This window comes from Megalops cyprinoides, chromosome 25, assembly GCF_013368585.1.
Source record: "Megalops cyprinoides isolate fMegCyp1 chromosome 25, fMegCyp1.pri, whole genome shotgun sequence".
NCBI lineage: Eukaryota > Metazoa > Chordata > Actinopteri > Elopiformes > Megalopidae > Megalops > Megalops cyprinoides.
The window spans coordinates 1,457,071-1,476,431 of NC_050607.1; the positions used below are offsets into that span (position 1 = coordinate 1,457,071).

The 19,361-nt window shown below is 51.8% G+C and overlaps 1 protein-coding gene across 4 annotated transcripts in view; it reads left to right on the forward strand.

The window, feature by feature from the left end:
* LOC118772006 (fibulin-1-like) overlaps positions 1–16,690 on the forward strand; it is a 25,331-nt gene extending 8,641 nt beyond the window's left edge. Inside the window, exons 4-17 of one of the 4 annotated variants that reach the window (XM_036520226.1) lie at positions 15–165; positions 610–675; positions 915–1,007; positions 1,157–1,294; positions 1,898–2,035; positions 2,130–2,273; positions 2,361–2,486; positions 2,585–2,710; positions 2,943–3,062; positions 3,317–3,448; positions 3,893–4,016; positions 8,487–8,632; positions 9,223–9,357; positions 16,511–16,690. In XM_036520226.1, the coding sequence (XP_036376119.1) occupies positions 15–165; positions 610–675; positions 915–1,007; positions 1,157–1,294; positions 1,898–2,035; positions 2,130–2,273; positions 2,361–2,486; positions 2,585–2,710; positions 2,943–3,062; positions 3,317–3,448; positions 3,893–4,016; positions 8,487–8,632; positions 9,223–9,357; positions 16,511–16,650 (1,779 nt within the window). In that variant the 3' untranslated portion in view covers positions 16,651–16,690. Of the gene's footprint in view, positions 1–14; positions 166–609; positions 676–914; positions 1,008–1,156; positions 1,295–1,897; positions 2,036–2,129; positions 2,274–2,360; positions 2,487–2,584; positions 2,711–2,942; positions 3,063–3,316; positions 3,449–3,892; positions 4,017–5,242; positions 5,805–8,486; positions 8,633–9,222; positions 9,358–16,510 lie in introns of those variants that run through there. The other 3 variants (XM_036520227.1, XM_036520229.1, XM_036520228.1) reach the window with 3 other exon arrangements.
* The last annotated feature ends 2,671 nt before the right edge of the window (positions 16,691–19,361 follow it).

Here is a 19,361-nt window from a genome sequence, read left to right on the forward strand (position 1 = left end):
TCTGGCTGCTGCAGATGTGCTGTGACTGCTGCCTGCTGGGGAAGGCTGCTCAGGAGCTGGGGATGGGCTGTGACATCACCCTGTCCGTGGGGTACCAGTGTGGGCTGGTGTCCCGCGCCTGCTGCCTGGACGGCTTCCCCGAGGAACAGACCAAGGCCACTTCCGGTAACAGCCACCCAGGGGATTGTGGCACTGATGTACTGTGAATAAATAAATAACCCTGAACTTCACTTATTGTGAACTGCAGACTGAGGTTTGGTGAAACAGGGATCCTCAGTGATCATGCATGACATTGGGGGCATTGACCTTGTCAAAGTCTTGATTTTGCTGCCCTCTTGTGGTTATTCCCTGTAATGTCACCATACCTGGAGCTCTGGAGAAGAGTATAACCTGGAAACCCTGTCAGTATGATGAGTTGAGAATCCACGTTCTCCTGTATATAAACGAGTATTTCAGCACTAACCTGAAATGAAGTAACAGTGTATAGAAACTGCTAATTGATAGTGATTGAATTTAACAAAATCAGCGGTGCAGTAGTAAAGAGTCTGTGTGAAGGGTGTTACAGAGCGATGTGTTTTGTATGGGAGTGAGATGTTGTTTCTTTCACAGCTCCTGTTAAAGACGCCAAGTCACCCAGCGATGGGGAGGACCCCCTCCTGAGTGACCAGTGCAAAGGTACTCACATCCTGTTCACCCGCACTGCATCATGGGAAAGGCAGACAGAGGGTGTGAATCGGGTGCTGCATCTTGCGCATATACTCCTCCGGAGGGTGACTGTGTTTGCCTCCATCCTTCAGGCAGAGGTGTTCACGTTGTGCAGCAGTGTTTGTGGAGCAGAGCTGAGAGTGTGGTTAGTGGTGGCAGAGTGCAGCTCCTTTACTGCCTGACTGGTCTGTCTGTGCTGCATTCGGCAGGAGCTGGGCAGTGTGCACAGCGTTGCCAGGGCAACGGCACCTGCATCTGCTTCGAGGGGTACAAGCTGAAGCCGGACAGCCGCAGCTGTGAAGGTGGGTGATCCGGCCTCTCAGGCCCCACACCTGAGGGGAGACAGATGGAAGGGTTAGGGTTAGGGTTAGATGGAAGGTGCTTGCTGTGTGTGTGTGTGTGCAGGGCTGTGGGCTGTGAGTGACAGCACTCTCCTCCTGTCTCCTCTCAGACATTAATGAGTGCCTGCTGGGGTCACACAGCTGCCGGCCGGGAGAGCGCTGCATCAACACGGATGGCTCGTACCGCTGCCAGCGCGAGGTCAGCTGCGGCACTGGGTATGAGCTGACCGACAACAACAACTGCAAAGGTGGGTCCCACAAAGACGCAACCACTCACCTGCTAGCTTTGCTCATGATTTAAAATGCAGTTAGTAGAGTCATGGGTTTTAAAGACAAATACAATGGCAGTACATTGCCACCTTTCATCTGAATTAGGTGATAATAATGAATTCCGCATCACATTTTTTGTTCATCATAAGGCAATTGTCAATTTCACTGATTGCCAGGCTATACAAGAGCAATAAACGCCAATGAAACTCATTAGGACAAAGCACAGCAGTCATCCTATAAATCCTGAAGAGCAGGCTCTCTTGCTTTCCGCTTCCTGCTTCCTGCTTCCTGCTTCCTGCTTTCTGCTTCCTGTTTCCTGCTTTCCGCTTCCTGCTTTCCGCTTCCTGCTTCCTGTTTCCTGCTTTCCGCTTCCTGCTTCCTGTTTCCTGCTTTCGGCTTCCTGCTTCCTGTTTCCTGCTTTCTGCTTCCTGCTTCCTGTTTCCTGCTTTCCGCTTCCTGCTTCCTGTTTCCTGCTTTCCGCTTCCTGCTTCCTGTTTCCTGCTTTCTGCTTCCTGCTTCCTGTTTCCTGCTTTCTGCTTCCTGCTTCCTGTTTCCTGCTTTCCGCTTCCTGCTTCTTGCAGACATCGATGAGTGTGAGACGGGGACACACAACTGTGCGGCGGAGTTCGAGTGCCAGAACACGCTGGGCTCGTTCCGCTGCCGGCCGCGGGTGAAGTGTGGCGAGGGCTTCATCCAAGACGCACTGGGCAAATGCATCGGTGAGACACTGAGCCGTCCAAAGCGTGGCTCCGTCAGGGTGCATGCTGGGAAAAAAGCCCCGCCCCCTCCTTACGCCCTGTCTCTGTGTTGCAGATATAAATGAGTGTCTGAGCCAGACGGGGCCCTGCAAGCCCGGCCAGACCTGCATCAACACTGTGGGCTCCTACACCTGCCACAAGAGCTCTGTCAACTGTGGGCGGGGCTATCGCCTGAATGAGGCCGGCACTCGCTGTGTGGGTAAGTCCCACCTCCCGCCTGGATATGGGCAGAGCTCTGTCTCATTCGCTGCACTGACAGCCCGCCCCTCTCCCTCTCTCTCTGCAGATGTGGATGAGTGCATGGGCACGGACGGGCCCTGCCAGGGACACACCTGCATCAACCTGGTGGGGTCGTACCGCTGCGAGTGCCGCACTGGCTTCCTCTTCAACAGCATCAGCAGGATCTGCGAGGGTAGGCTGCCTCCTTCAGCCGCTGCACAGGCCTCCTGACGCTGTGCGGAACCTGCCTTTCATCTGCCTGTCTGTCTGCTCCTCCCCCTGTGCCCGCAGACATTAACGAGTGCAGGCACTACCCTGGACGCCTCTGCGCACACAAGTGTGACAACGTGCTGGGGTCCTACCAGTGCAGCTGCATGCCGGGCTTCAGGCTGGCCAGCGACGGCAGGAACTGTGATGGTAAAGGGGTCTGCTGCTCACAGGCACACCGTCATTAAGCACAGAGTCTGTCTCTTCAGTGCATTAAACCTGCTCTCTGTAATCAGTGACATGTTATGAGTGAAAAGACAAAAGCGTGTTCCTGGCACGGCTCCTGACCTTACCTGACTCACACTGTTAGCTGTTAGCTGTTAGCTGGCATATGAGATGTTGTGTGACAGTGGTGTGAAATGAAGCGTGTGATGTTGTGCAGACGTGAATGAGTGTGAGAGCAGTCCTTGCAGTCAGGAGTGTGCCAACGTGTACGGCTCCTACCAGTGCTACTGTCGCCGTGGATACCAGCTCAGCGACGTGGATGGGGTCACCTGCGAAGGTGAGGAGCCGATACCTGCAGCTGCAAATGAAATGCATGATGTGTTTGAGACACTGAATCTCTAACATTGTGACATCTCTTCACTCTCTCTCTCCTCTCTGTGAATGAGATGTGCTGGTTTATTTGTGTTCAGTCATTGTGCAGTAAAGTAACAGCAGAAGAGAGCTGTGTGATTCAGAGTGCTCTGTAGGCCGCCTGTAACTGCTGTGTTGTCACTTGTCCCTCTGCTGTGTCTCTGTCTTTTTTGTCCTCAGACATCGACGAGTGCGCTCTGCCCACGGGGGGTCACATCTGCTCCTACCGCTGCCACAACACCCCCGGCAGCTTCCACTGCACCTGTCCCTCCCCCGGGTACACCCTCGCCCCCAACGGACGCAGCTGCCAAGGTGAGGGGTCACACGCCCGCCTCTGTGCACCCTTTTATTGGCCTCTCATAAATGCTGGCCAATCAAAGGAACACTCCCTTTGTTTGATGGTGTTCAGTGCCTCAGTCTGTCTGGTGTTCAGTGCCTCGCTCTGTCTGGTGTTCAGTGCCTCGCTCTGTCTGGTGTTCAGTGCCTCAGTCTGTCTGGTGTTCAGTGCCTCGCTCTGTCTGGTGTTCAGTGCCTCGCTCTGTCTGGTGTTCAGTGCCTCAGTCTGTCTGGTGTTCAGTGCCTCAGTCTGTCTGGTGTTCAGTGCCTCGCTCTGTCTGGTGTTCAGTGCCTCAGTCTGTCTGGTGTTCAGTGCCTCGCTCTGTCTGGCGTTCAGTGCCTCAGTCTGTCTGGTGTTCAGTGCTCTCTCATGTCATCTCATGTGCAGGTGTGTGTAAGCTCCCTCTCTCTCCTGTGCAGATATTGACGAGTGTGTGACAGGAACTCACAGCTGCTCGGAGGCGGAGTCCTGCTTTAATGTGCAAGGGGGGTTCCGCTGCCTGGCTTTTGAGTGCCCCAACAATTACCGCCGTTCCGGGGACGCGTGAGTACCCCCCAACCCCGGCTCTCTGTCACCCCCGAGTAGGGACACCGCCTCATGCAAGAGCTCCCTGAATTCAGCAGGCTGCCTCAGTCAGGGATCTCACATGGATGTGTGTGAAGAGGTAATGAAAGGCGAGTACCCCCTGTCTGCTGACCTCACGTGGATGTGTGTGAAGAGGTAATGAAAGGCGAGTACCCCCTGTCTGCTGACCTCACGTGGATGTGTGTGAAGAGGTAATGAAAGGCGAGTACCCCCTGTCTGCTGGTTCCCTGCTGCCCTCTGCAGTGTGGATCCCCAATCCTCTGAAGGTCCAGGCTAATTTCTTTTGGTAGGACTGGTACCATATGTCAGCTGATGGAGGAAGTGCCTCATTGCAGGGCACCACAGATGTTTTCCCAGATCGTTTGATCATGCAGCAGTGCTATCACTCAGCAGCAGGATTACTGGTGCTCAGGGTGAAGTGCGGAGGTCAGAGGGCTCCTTGTCTTGGGCCGGACTGTGTGAATGCTCCAATATTCCGCAGTGATGAATGACGTTGTGCACTCTTCATTACAAAGATACCTGATCTCATTCTTCATTACAAAGATACCTGATCTCATCAGGCTGCTGGTGCTGAAAGGTCAGCTGAGGTGCTCTCTGTGTCTGTAGCATGAGCCCCTTCCTGGTTACCAAGCAGTGATGAGGCAGACCTGGGTATGGTCTGAAAAGCTCACAGCACCTGTGTGCTGATTGGCTGTGATGGTGTAGATCTGCCTCATTGCGCTGGTTTGCAGGAGGTAAACCTCCGAAAGCCTCTTACTGCTCAAGAATCACTGATATCATGCACTGACCGATTTAGACTGTGCAAGGTCCTTCCTGCAACATCCTGCATGCAGTGCTGATGCAACAGGCCTAGGGGTCATAGTGCAGCATGTGGAAAAGTACAGCTCATGCGATCATTGTAGGAGCTAGAAGAAGAATTAAAGAGCACACAGCATGCAGAAGAGCTGAACAGCACTGCCAAAACATAGATCTCCTGAATTTCAGCAGTTCCTGCTTTGCCCTGTAGGTAACACTGGCCTGCTAGGAGAAACCCCGAGCCGCTCTCCCCTGCATTGCCGATGCAGAGCCACTTTAGCCCCGCCCTGCCCCGCCTTGCCCCGCCCTGCCTGCTGTGCACCGCCCACACCTAACTCTCTTTTTCTCTCCTCTCTGTTTGTCCTTCTGTTGGTCCGTCTGTCTTGCAGTCGTTGCGAACGCTTGCCTTGCAATCAGAGTAGTGAGTGCCTGGCCTTGCCTTTGAGAATAACGCACTACCAGCTCACTTTCCCCACCAATGTCCCCGTGCCCACCAGCATCTTCCGCATGGGCCCCTCAACCATCGCCCCCGGCGACGACATCCAGCTCGCCATCATCAGCGGCAACGAGGACGCCTTTTTCAGCACCCAGAGGCTGAGGTCTGGGGGCGTGGTCATGGTGCAGAAGCCAATCACAGAGCCCAGGGACTTCCTGCTTTCTGTGGAGCTCAAGCTGCTCCGCTATGGGACTGTCAGCACCTACATGGCCAAAATCCGCATCTTCGTCACCCACGACCCGTCCAGCATCCCCAGCTACCTGTCCCCACTTTAATCAGCTTCCCTGAGACACACTCCTGCCACTCTCCCTGCTTCTCATGGGGTTTATTATTTTGTTATTAGTGTTTGCTAGCCCTCAGAGAGACCACAGATCCAATATTCAACACTGTGTTTAGTTTGAAAATGGCCACTGGGTGGCGCCTTAGGGCAGTGTAAGACTTTGAGATCACATGACCTGGGGATGCCTTGTGAAGTATGTATGGAAGCTCTGCATGGAATGTTTTAGGCTGTAGTATCTGGATATTTTCGTCATCTAATTTTTTAAAATGCATTTTTTCTATTAAAACTTAAATTTAAAAACACACTCATGTGTATCAATCTCCTGCTTTTCCCTGAGCTTTTTGTGTCCCCTCTCTTCCCACTGTGATGATAAGCTATGATTATTCTTGTGGTTTATGTTTTTCAAGTGATTGAATTATCAGCTGTTGGAGGTGATTAAGTCGTGTTTTGGTGAAAGGGCAGCTCCAGGCTGTGGAGCCTCAGGGTTTTGTCAATAAGAGGCTGATATGACTGCAGAGATACAGAAACAGCAGCAGCTCTTTGTCACATCTCTCAGGCTGTCATACAGTCAGCAAAGCCGAGCAGCTGGAGAGAGCAGCAGTTCCTGCCTCTGGTCCAGAATGCCGAGCAGCTTGGACTCCCCACTCACCTGCTCACCTGCTCACCTGCTCACCTGCTCACCTGTCCTCTCTGTCTCACCATGCGTGTGCACCTGCCCCTAACACAGGCTGAAACTGCTGCTCAAGGCCCAGCACGGAGGCGGGTTTGAGTTTTGGCTGAAATGAGGTGCCCCCCTTTCCAAATCACTGAAAAATAGGAAAACCTGTCAGGCACCCATCAGGATCTGTTCCCCGTAACGAACACTGACAGGACTGACCCATGACCAGCTCTTATTTGAGCTGTCGGCCACATCAGAACCTGGATGAGCCTCTTCAGCCAATCAGGTACTTTGCTGCTCAGAGTGGATTGTGTGTATACTGGGCTATTCTGTGCCGTGGAGATACGCATGTGAATATGAATATGCATATCTGCTGATTATGTGCTGTTAGCACAGATATTCACTTCTGTTGCATTCTGAGCTGGATTACAAGGGCAGTACTGAGCCCAGGTCACCATATGGAGGCAGACCTGAGGCTGCAGTTACTCAGCCGGGAGGTGTCAGAGCGAGAGGCACCGAGGCCGCAGCGCGAGAGGGGGAAGCGATGAAACAGCCAGAGAGGCTGCTGCAGCAGGCCTCAGCCTGTGGCTTTTAATAATGGTAAAATCAAACTGCCCAGGTCTCTGGCCCTGGCTCAACCAGCAGAGTAAGGAGGAATATGGATGCACTGCACTGGTGGGGATGTGGGGCTCTCTGTTAAAGAAAGTGTTTTTCTACACTCTGACATTGAGTTATGGGGAAATGGGATCTGGCCGGTGGTCCATGCAGTTTGTGGCAGGGCAGCATCACAGCTTGGAGTGAATAATGTTCCTGTGTGTTTGTGTTGGGCTGCTATCAATGCGTGGACTATAAATAATAATAAAAAAGTACGAGACCAGAGGACTTGTCTCCAGCGATCTGTTTTTCTTCGGGGGCTGATATACTGCGATCTGTGGGCCACGTGAGCCTCTCTGAAATCAGAAGGGGAGTGCCGAGGAGCTGCACAAGGGAACGCTGGAGTAACTCCACTCGCTCCTGCGCTTTGGGGCACGCACCCCTGCCCCCGCTGCCCCCCCCCCCCCCCCCCGCCCCACACTCGCTCAGCTCGCCTGTCCCAGTCTCCAGGCCTGCCCCTCTGGCCAAATGCAGAGCTGTTAGAAACTACAGGAATGCTTTATGGCTTTAGCCCTGGCCAAAGTCAAATTTGGACCAACCTGCTAATTACTAATTACGAGCCCCTTGTTAGTGTTGGGGGTTTCGGGGTCAGGAGTACCGCTCCTCTGCATGTATCATACTGAACTGCAGTCCATGGTGCCAGACAGCGGCATTATTCTACCACACCACACAGAAACAGTGCACAGCCATCCTCATGCAGAAAACCGCAGCAGCCAATCAGCCAGATGCCTGTTAACAGATATCACTGACGGCAGTGTAATTCTCTGTAACATCAGTTCTACTGCTTGTCCAGCATCAGCAGCACCAGTCGCCTGGACGCCGGCGCTGCCAGCTGTGAGCGTGACACAGAGACTGCATGATCTGATCCAGAAAAGGCTGCTTTATGTAGGGCGTGTCACATGACAGTGACAGCACAGATGAAGGGATCTCTGATGACAGAGACAGATAGGTCATAAAAGCTGTTTTGTTTTTGGTTGTGTAACTCGAGCCCCTCTCCATGGCAGTCAGTGATTATTTAAAGATGGGAGCTTTTCCCATGTTTGAGATTGAGAGCGTTTTCGGCATGCGCTGCTGTAGGTGCACAGCTGCCTCTCCATCCTGCAGTGCGCTGATCTGCCTCTGAAACAAACAAAGCCTTAAATAATCCCGGCAGAGCAGCTTTCAAGGAGGAGGGAGTTGCCTACTTGTGTTTTTTTTCAGAATCCAGACTTTCATAAACCCGGCGCCTATAATTCATAAATCCTCCACACAGGGACATGGGATATGAGGCTGGGACGCTCGACAAATCAAAATATTTTCTTGTGTGGGCGGTAGATCATATTCAGATCTGCTGTAGTGCTTCATTCTTCACAGTGCGAATGTCAAGCCCATGAATGACACCGGCAATCTAGACAAAAGTCCCTCTGGCTGTGTTTGATGGCTATGTGTTGTTTGAGTGTTATTCTTTCCCATACATTGTTTGGCTCAGAGCGCCGGATTCGGGATGCCGTTGGTTACGGAGGCTGTGTTTTGCATTGATTATGTCCCCTGTATTGACTGCATCAGCAGGGCCAGGCTGGAGCGGTCGGACTCTGTCCGCTGCATCAAGTCCTGTCAGCCCAATGACGTCAGCTGCATCCTGGACCCCATCCACTCCATCTCCTACACCGTCATCTCCCTGCCCACCTTCAGAGAGGAGACCCTTCTGGAAGGTACGGGGTGCCACACCTCACTCCAGCCTTCATGGGGGGTTCAGGTCATAGTGCTCCCTGCATTTGTCTCCTCCCAGCTAACACAAAGATAATGATCTGGCAATGTTCTGAAAACATTCTGTAGAAATGTTCTCGTCTCTCATCTTTCTCTCACACAATCTAATGCCTAGCATGTGGAATGAGGGACATATTTCCATACCTGGAGCACATGCACCCCTCTGCCAATGACATTGCATCATTCACCCCAATGGAAGGATGCTGGTCTGATTTGAGCAGCTAAATGAAATTCAGGAGCTATGCTATTCGCGCTGCATCTGCTCTGTTGTCTGAACTTTTTTAGCTAAACGATTCTGTTATTCCCACAAGGCCAGTGCAGGTCTGCTGAGGATGACCAGACCCTCCAAAGTAAAATAGTTTTAAAACACATTTTGTCCATGGCTTCTCTTATGTGCCTTAAAAGGCAGTTTTCAAATGAAGCGATATTTCTGCTGTCTTTCATTTTATTGTCTTGTGCTGAAATCTGGCCAAGAAACCCAGCCCGTGAGTATGAGGCCCTCAAAAGCATTTTGTTTCTGATTGTCCTCTGTCAGAGATCGTGTACCTGAGGGCGGTGTCACCAGCGGTCTCCTCTACTCGGAACAATGACATCATCTTCGACATTTTGGAGGGGAACTCGCTGGAGGCCTTTGACATCATCAAGCGCAATGAGCATGGCATGACCGTGGGTGAGTGCAGTGTGGTGGCGTCTCGGCTCTCGGGGTTTGAGGTCTCGGTAACTTGAGTGGGCCTCAGAAAAATTACAATAATGTGGGGGGGGGGGCTCTTCGTGGGACTTCACTCCCAGCTTCGCTTGCTGGAAATTGAATTTGGTTGCAGACAAAGAAGCGGTTTTCTGACCTAATTTCGCATTACGAAACTCCTCTTATTGGCAAACCAAAGGCATGTGTGTCACTGTGTGAGAGCTGGGGGGGAAGCAGGGCTATTAGAAAGGGATGAAATTCCCTGCACTGATGTCTCTGTGAAGTTAGCGCGTTTGACCAGGCTGTAAAAAGCGGGTGATGGCATTCGCTCTCTGCTGGCGTTTGCCTTTTATTGTCTTTTATTGCTTCTCATGCCATCTTCCCAGGGAAGCTGTGTGTGAGAGTGAGGAGGGCCTTTCCTCTGGCCTGTCTCAGGGGCTCTCAGCTCTGCTGGGAGCAGCTTCAATCCTGGACTATTTCAGGCAAACAAGCTTTGGCCTGATAGATTGTATGGATTGTATTAAACTAGCAGCTATCTGTATGTGTTAGTGTGTGCATTCCGTAAGTATGTGTGCCTGTGTGTATGCATGCGTGTGTGTGTGTTTGTGTGTGTGGCTAAAGGCCTTGGGTGAAGCAGACATGATGTGGAATTGTTGGCGTGCCAGAGCTGCAGTTTGATTAAGAAAACTGGCGTTCGGAGCGGGATGCTGTCTGCAGGTCTGCTGCTGTTTGCCCTGAGTGATCTGGTGAGTGTGGGGGCTACAGGTTATGTGATACTGTGTTCTGGTGCCATCATTGCTCTGGGTCTAACCCTAACCCCTAACCCTAACCCAAACCCCCTAACCCGTAACCCCTAACTCTAACTCTAACCGTAACCCCTAACTCTAACTCTAACCGTAACTCTAGCTCTAACCCGGATTGAATGAGGTGCTCTCTGAGACTGCCACTACACACCCTGTCTCTCCGTTTGGGAGTAGAGGGTCAGCAGGGCGCTGGTGTAATGGAGGAAGAGAGGGTGGGGCCGAGCCATCGTCAGCTTTCTCACTGAGAGCTGAGACACATCAGAGACAGAAGACGCCCGCTATAAACCTCAGCCAAGAGGGAGACACTGAAGCATCTAAAGCCTGTGCTTTCCAGTGAGTGGGTTACTGGAAAGGATGAGGTGAAACTTCAACAAAAACATGTTCCCTGCAGTTCCACTGAGCCCTCCTGCTAAATAACAGCCCTTCCTGAGGTCCCTGTTCAATGCAGCAAAGCTTTCGCCTGATTAGCTGCTGCTGGGTGTTCAGGTGAAACCTCCAGGCTGAATCGGTGGACCCAGACTGAGGGAAGGCCCGGAGAGCAGCGGGCGAGCTGTCCTGTTAGGGACCCCAGCCTCCTCCTGGCTCCAATAACGGCCCGCTGATGTCATGCATCCCCAGCAAATGGCTGTCTGTGTATGCAGAACCCATCCTGACCAGGCTGATTGATGTGGTTGGCTGTATTGTTACATTACTGCCAGCCCTCTCTGTCTCCTCTTACATTAGAGCAGTTAAATTCTGCACCACATGAAAACGGATGCTGTCTTTGTTGTGATGAATGTCACATGAAAGCGGTTTCTGATTGGTTGCAGCTCTGGTGTGGTGCGCTGGCTGAGAGGGCCGACACCCACATCAAGTCCCTTTGGTGGCCACGGCCAGAGGGTGCGGGAGTGCCCGGCTGGCGCGCAGCTGTGGGCGCGTGGTGTGCCTCTCGCCCTCGAAAGCCTCTTTTTACTGGCTTGTTCACAGCCTGCTGGTTTGTGTGGGGGCCAGTCGTTAGGCCTTCTGTGAGGGACCCGAACACCTCACCCTGCTTTCTCTCAGGTCAGAGCGAGAGTGTATGCGTCAGGTTATACATTAGCAGAGAGCCGTGACGATGCTGAAGGTAGGAGGCAGAGTCATTTAAGCATACCGCAATATAAATGTCTCGGCTTTAAAGCAGGGGGCTGCAGCACGAGAAACCGCAGCATATATGGATGATGTGTAGGATGCCCCTGTTCCATTGGCCATTGCAGGTGGAGGTGTGGGTGGGGCTGGAGCTGAGGGCCCGGGGTGTGGCTTACACTTTGTGGTGCAGAGAGCTGACTCTGGGAGTCAGAGCCCCCCAACCATTCATCACCAGCTGAGTAGGAGCTCAGTGACAGACGCATCTGTACAGGCCACACAGACCCACAAGTTCATCCACATTTCATATCTTCATCTGCCAAGTGTTCAGAAATATTATCTTTATTATTAGCTATCATAATCTTAATCATAGTCATTAAACTCAATCAATCAGAATAATGACAATTATGAGACTGGTGGGAGACAACACTGTTCTGTTCCCTGCATGGTAGCGCATGAATGCAAAAGAAAACCTTTCTCACATACCTGCGATTGAATATGTCACATTGAATACATAACTGCAAAGACAAACAAGGGGGGTCCTCATTACTCACACACTGTCATCCTGCGCTGACTCACACACATTTCATGGCAGTTGTTTGTGGAGTTATGATAACACATCGGATGCTTTTGGCACCTGGGATGACATTTTGGACTCCCCCTCTGAAAACAGTGCTGCTTGTTTCTGTAGTGCAGATTAGGCGCAGGTGGGAGAGGGGTTTTTCCTCACTGACAGTGACATGCTGTGGACAGGCTGGAACAGCGCGTTTGACCACCGAGAGCGTTGTGCTGTAGTTTCACTGGGGAGCTCCTGCTTTCTCAGCCCCTCCTGATTGGCTCTCAGTTGGACTGAATGAGATGATGTCATGGTCTAAGGGGCAGCAGAGGAGGCTGGGCTGGAGTCTGCCCTACTGCAGAAGCCAGGAATCATGGGACTGTGGGAGGAAGTGGTCCCACTGGCCACCAGGTGCGTGGGGAATTCAGCACAAATAATGGGGCCCTGTCCGGCTCACCCCAGCTACAGCTGACCCGGGATCAGTGAGAAGGCGTGGTTGGGGCCGCTGGTGTGTCGGTGTGAGACAGAGAGGAGCAGACAGCAGCACATGCTTGCGGTCAGGGCTGGTTGCCGTGGTGCTCGCATGGCTTTGTGATGTCATTGGTGTTCAGGTGTGAAGTCACTGAGCACACCGTGAGCTTTGTGAGCAGAGGACTGTGTTGTGTCTGTTGCCGGGCCAGGGCTGCTGGCTGCCCAACCTGCCCTGCATCTCAGAGGGAGGAATCTCTCACCATCTGCGCTAACAGCTGCAAGTGCAGGGAACGTGGCGTGCACCTGCAGCTGCCAGGCGGGACAGACCTCCGCGTGGAGCACTGCGTGCCCTAACAACAGCCGCGGGACTCCTAACGCTGACGACTCGCGTGGTTGGGCTGGTGAAAAGCGGGATTATAGGAGATAATGAAAACAGCGTCGTCTCTGTGCGGCCGCCAGCCATGCCCCGGGGTGGTCCTGCTGCATCTCACACCCCACAGTCAGCTCTCAGAAGAAACACTGGCTTCTCTGCCTCCTGATTTATGAGCACGCTGCCTTTGGCAACTCTCAGGAGATCTCTCTCTGTTAATGCCGGAGAATTTGTGATTCTGAGGGAAGTGGCAAGACCCAACACATGTCACAAGTGTGAGAAGTGAGATGCTTATGGAGGCTAATTTAGCTTAACTCTAATCATTCAAACCTGATGGAAGGCTGGCTGCATACAGACATGTTAATATAACCTCTGCCACTTTACGCCACATCCAGGGGTCAAAGGTCGTTCACCATTGGCTCTTACTTGTGGTTTCCTCTGTTTTCCACTCTTTGTGAGTTTCCCAAAACTGTGCGATAAACCCGCATCCTCTCACCCCACGGCCGTTTGGTTGGCCGGACCGATTCCGTCAGAAGGGGCAGGGTCTGTGATTATTCATTTGTGGTGGTCATAGCGCTTTGTACCAGCATGTTCATGCTGAGACCCATGTGTGCAGGGAGCTCCAGCTATGAGTCACTGCTAATTGACCTTAAAATACCAAACCGCTCGGCCGCCCTGTTGGAGGGGCTAGCCTGGCTTTGAAAGGACAGCCAGCTACACAAACAGGGGGCACGGAGAGCAGGGGCCAGGCGGCTCAAGCACACAAGAAAGTGCCCAATGCGTCCCCCACGGTCCCCCGGGGATCAGATCACACGGCTCTCTCACAGGCATTGCAGCACCGCGCACTGCTCTGGAAACCAGTCCAGGGTTTTATTACTGCGAGCGTGTAACGTGCTAGGGCCAGTGTGTCATTATGCGATACTGTGGTAAGGCCCGAGCGTACTTTTCATTTGTTTTGGTGTTAAACCCGTTCATTTTGGATTTTGTCATACACTTCCTCCCAGGGCTGGTGAAACCATAAAACCCAGAAATTGTACTGTTTACTTGTAACCCTTCAATATTGTAGCCCTGCTGGCCAGGGCAGATGACAAATGCCTGCTGGCGTGCACGGCGTTTTGTTTTGTGGCAGTGTATTTGCTGCTAACCTGCATTTAAAGCTATTTTCTACTTACAGGCTATTTGACTGTGCTGTGGAGTAGGGGGAGTGAGGGTTCTGCAGCTGTGCGACACCGGGGTCACCTCTGTGCCCTGGGCAGGGTTCAGCTCTTTACCAGCCCAGGCTGTGACATCACCCTCTGCACCCCAGACTGTAGGAGACTGAGGGCCCCGGCTGAACATTGCAGGCATGAACTGTCTGACACAACTTTTACCTCACAATCAAACTGATAACTGAAACCATCAGCAAGGCTGTGCTGCTACAATGGAGCAGGGTGATGTGGCCTCACTCCATTTTGCCCCATTTCAGAGTCGGTCAGTCGCTAGCGTTTCCACAACTTTAAATGTACCGATGTCTCACAGAGCTGTTTCTGCATTTCACAGCCCTCTGTGAAGCTTGATCTATGCAGGGCTCATTGGCCTTTTTCAGCATCAGCATTGATATTAGAATTAGGAGTACAGGAACAAGAAATGGCACCAGCAGAATTACTGTGAACAGTGCTGGGAAATGTGTTTTCAGGTATTGGCCACAAGAGGGCTCTTTATGCAACAGTACTGGGTGCTGGAAGGCTCACCTTTAGACCTTCCATGGCGCTGCCCGCAGGGTAACACTAGAGTGGTATTTACTCACTTTGGTGAAACAGTGTGAAACCATCTCACTGTCTGCCTTCCACTAATAACACATTCATCACGCTGGTCTGATGTACCTGGCGTTCCTTCTTGTCTTGAAATGCAGTGGTCAGATATGGCCGGCTCTGGAAAGACTCTGTAATGTACTTCTATTTTTCCACTATTCACCAGTGCTAAATGATGATAAGTAGGCTGTTATGTGTTGTACCTTCAGTGCAATGTTGAATTTTGCAATCCTTTTTTCCTGAGAAACGGCAGGATGCCAAGGAGCTGATTCAAACAAACGAGTGTCTGCAGCGTTTCCTGAGCTGATCGAAAATATCCTCTGCGGTTGCACACGGCACCTTCAATCGCTGCTGATGAAGATCATTTCTCAGATGCAGAAGCCATTTACTTTTCCGTGTCTTTTTTCACGGCGGTGGCTGTGAGTTCAGACAGCGGCTCCTCTGTAATGGCGCTCTTGCTTTGGAAACAATAAAAGCCCCTTCGCTTCCCGCTGCAGGGTCACTACGCAACAGAAACCCAAAACACAAAAACAAGTGGCAGTCCCACTCGCCACTTCCCGCCACAGCGGGGGCTTATCACCCCAATCTGCAGCTGAGGGGCTCACTCTCAGTGTGTGTGTGTGTGTGTGTGTGTATGTGTGTGTGTGAGTGTGTGAGCGTGTGTGCACGTGAGCATCTGTGCGTGTATGTGTGAGTGTGTGTGTATGTGTGTGTGGGGGTCTGTGTGTGTGTGTGATTATGTGTGTGTGTGTGCGTGTGTGTGTTTATGTGTGTTTGCGTGTGTGTGTATGTGTGATGTTAGCATCCCTAGCAGTGCACAGGGGGAACCCATTTGCCCCCTGCCCCACAGCAGCCTCCACAGACACCATGCGGGAGAGAGCAGGACCAGGCCGGTCTTTCTGCCTGTCTGTCCATCTGTCTGTCTGTCTGTCTGTCTGTGCCACAGCCATGCCCCAATCAGAGCAGCTGTCAGGTTGAGATGCTCCATGGCTGTTGCAGGAGGAGGCAGTGACAGCTTGTTTTGTCACTGTGTGCCTGTCGAATGATGACATCATTTCCTGTCACTTGTATGGAGCTGGGAGCATAGTCTGTAAATGCACTCAGCCTATGATTCACCCTCTGATGCCTCCGTTACAAAGTCTGCACCTGGAGATGAGAGAGAGAGAGAGAAAGAGAGAAAGTGAGAGAGAGGGAGAGAAAGAGAGAGAAAGTATGAGAGAGAGAGACAGAGAGAGTTAGTGAGAGAGAAGAGAGTCAGTGAGAGAGAGGGAGAGAAGAGAGTGAGTGAGAAGAGATTGAGGGAGCGAGATAGTGAGAGTGAGAGAGCGAGTCAGAGAGCGAGAGAGAAGACAGCGAGAGGGAGAAATGGTGAGAGGGAGAGAGGATGGAAGATGTGGGAGACAGTGGAGTGATTGTGCTGGCTGATTGCAGTCAGGCCATGGCTGTTCAAACAGGACTGAGTTAAAATGTCACCAGCGCTCCACAGAGAAAAGGGCTGCTGACAGCCTGTATAAACACCAGATTTTTTTCTCTGTAATCGCATGTTCACTTAAAAAGGGCTTCCAACAAATTCTTTGAGCATTTAGTAATTCTTGGTCTTGGTTATGGTTTGTTTTCCCCACATAACTATGATGTAGGCTGTCTCTCGTCCCCTGGGAGAGGGAGGGGGGAGATGGGGGTGGGGATGCAGGGAGAAGGAGAAACAAAAGCCAGATTCCCTGAAAGTGTCTGAAATTCCTCCTTTGTCAAATGCACTCAGCACCAGGACAGCCCTGCTAATCAGGCCTGCAGAGGTCGACATGCATCCAAACCACCTCTCTGCCTCACAAATGGCTTCTGTGTCTGTCACTCCTATGGTTAATAATTGAATTGGAAAGTGATTCTATTTTTCATATCAGCAGATATGCTCCTGTGTGTGTGAGCTGGGCTGCTAATGCGGAAGCCGATGTGTTACAGGAAACGCTGCTGCCAGCTGACAGCCTTCCCAGCATCCTTGGCTCTAACAGCTTCCTGTGTCTGTGTGTGTGTGTGTGTGTTTGTGTTCCAGGCATCGTCCGGCAGGTGAGGCCCATCACCGGCCCCAAGCACATCGTGCTGAAGCTGGCCATGAACTACGTGGTGTCCGGGGTCGTCTCCCACCGCAACATCGTCAATGTCCATGTCTTCGTATCAGAGTTCTGGTTTTAAGTGAAGAACACACCTCATCGCCCCCCCTCCCCCCCTACTCCCCCACCCCCCCACCCCTATCTGATGTAGTTCTATCATACCGCCCCTTCACAGATGCAAACACAGACTTCGGGAGCGAGCGTGTGCGAATGAAGCATGTTCCGGAGTCAGCACAGATATGAGCTAGGGCAGGCACACTTTCCCTCACAGCTGAGTCCGTCAGTGCCACTGTCAGTGAAGGATTCCCACACCGCAGAGACGCCTGTCTGCAGAGGCCGCTCTCTGCCCTTTTCACTGCACAGCACAGCTCCACGATGAGTAATGCCAGCGCATGCCACTGCTATGTACGCCTTCGGAGCTCGCTCATGTAAGGGTCTGAGAAAGCTAACAGGGATCTCTGATGCTGAATGCTTTCCTGCCTGTTTTTAGTGTGATGATGTGATAAAGACAAGAGTGCAAACATGAAGGACAGAGAATGAATAAACCGTTGGATGTATGTAATACTATCCCTGGGTTGTGAAAGACCTTCCTTGCACGTGTAACATTCTTCATTCATATGTATCACAACTTATTCCTAATGATGTTATTAAATAAATGATTTTACATTTATTTTTAACAGCGTGGTATTTTATATGTGACTGGGCAGGGTGAGGGAATAAGCCACACATTAAATTAACAGCACGCACTGCGGGCGCAGTGATTCATGCCAGCTCTGATACACATGGTATCAGCCAGGGTCTTCAGCATAACACCATCCGTCCACTCAGTAAAGACGTCAAGGAAAGTGAAAATTGCAATGGAAGTTTACCCAAAGGTCAGCTTGGAATAATCTGGGAAGAACTAAAATCAGAGATGATCAGAGAAGCTTTAGCTGATTTATTTCCTCATTCATCAGTACCCGTTCACACTGACGGCTTTTGGCTGCATCTGGCAGAATCCTTCAGCTCGGCTGTCACACAGCCCACTTCTCTGTTTCTCATTGAATCTGTATTTATGAAATGTTTGAATTTGACACGACCTAACCCATTGTCCTCATCCTTACTCAAAGTCAAGGGGACATCAATCCAACCCCACGGAGCAGATGTCAGTAGTGACACCAGCAGTGGGCGTGAGTGGTGAAGCCTGAAGCCAGCTCGAGAGCCTGTGTCTCTCCTGCTGTTCTGCCCAGAGCAGGGTCTCACAGTGAGGGTCCGCTCCTCTGACGAGCAGGGTCTCACAGTGAGGGTCCGCTCCTCTGACGAGCAGGGTCTCACAGTGAGGGTCCGCTCCTCTGACTCGCTTTCAGCAGGAAATGGGCCGATATGAGAGAGAGGGGAATCTGGTACTTTGCAGTGCTCTGCAGCTCTGAGACCTGTCCTCTCAGACAGGAGGGGGGGCGTAGCCGTCTGCTGCTGGGGCTGCTGGTGGTGCCGGTAACACCACACTCACGCTCAGCCAATGGGAACCCACAGATGGGGATGACATCCGCGGGCCGGGCGGTGCTGAGGCGGAGCGTGGGCTGAGCTGCCAGGAGGCTAAGTGGGAGGGGCCATGGGTGCCATGGGGCTGTGAGTGCCTGCAACAGGCGTGTGCTGGGGTGGGAGAGGAGGTCGGCACGGGAGCGCACCCCCAGGCCTGGAGCGATGCTGCAGGGCGATGGTGCTGTCCGTGCCTGTCTGTGACTCCGCCCCAGCGGGTGGCGGTGTGCGGTGTCGGGGTGGTGGGGCAGGGGTGTGCTCGCAGGGCCCAGGAGCGGTACTCTGGGGCGGTGCGGGCGCGTGCCACCCCAGCCCTGGCACTTCATCCCCCCTTTTCCTGGCCAACTACCCCAGACTTCACCGCAACACATGTTACAGGATAGAAGTGTGTTCTTTAATAAAATTCGGGTATTTCTTTTTTATTTTACAGACCACTGTTTCTCATTACGGAGGACATAAAAATTTTGCTTTCAGAGGACTCTCACAGAGCTGCTATTCGGCTCCTTCCTTCTTTATGTGTGCAAGGTTTGGTTTTACCCCTGAGAAAGATGCCCAGGTGAATTAGAGAGAAAGCCATCCAAATGGGGACACTAGCTCTCACACACAAAGCTGATAAAGTTGACAGATATACAGAGTGGTGCTGTCAGTGTATTACCGCATATTTACAAGGATTGCTCTCATGTCCAGGGACTGCTGGCTTCTGAAACAGGCTGAAACTAAACAGGGCAGTGAATGAAGGATCCCGGATCTTATCTCCCTGATAAAAAAGCAAGCATCCATTTAAAAAGCTTAAAATAGCTCATGTGTAGCATGAAAGCAAACAAACATATTTTAAGTGAATATAAATTACCTGCTCCAACATCAAGGTCTTTTTTAAACACTTGTCCATCTGTTTCTGAGTCAGTATTCCCAATGATGTTTCCATCATGTGCACTATATTGTAAACATATACAGCCCAGCACTGCTCTTTGTGGTTCTGCATCTTTGAATGAATTGTGTTGTGATGAAGGTTTACTTTCAGGACCATAACCCACACTCCTACACCAAAACCAGCAGCCAAAAGTAAATTGTTACAGACGCCAAACATTTCTGAACCTTGACAACGACACTTACAAGCTTGCTTCAGAAGAGGTCACTGAGGTCACCAGTATAGATGGGAGACACAATCCATTATCGGGAGGATCCAGTTCAGCCATGTTACAGTATTGTGTGACCATGCATATGTTACAGCTCCAGTCCTGCTCCCTGCCTCCAGAGCTGAAGGGTGCACAGAGC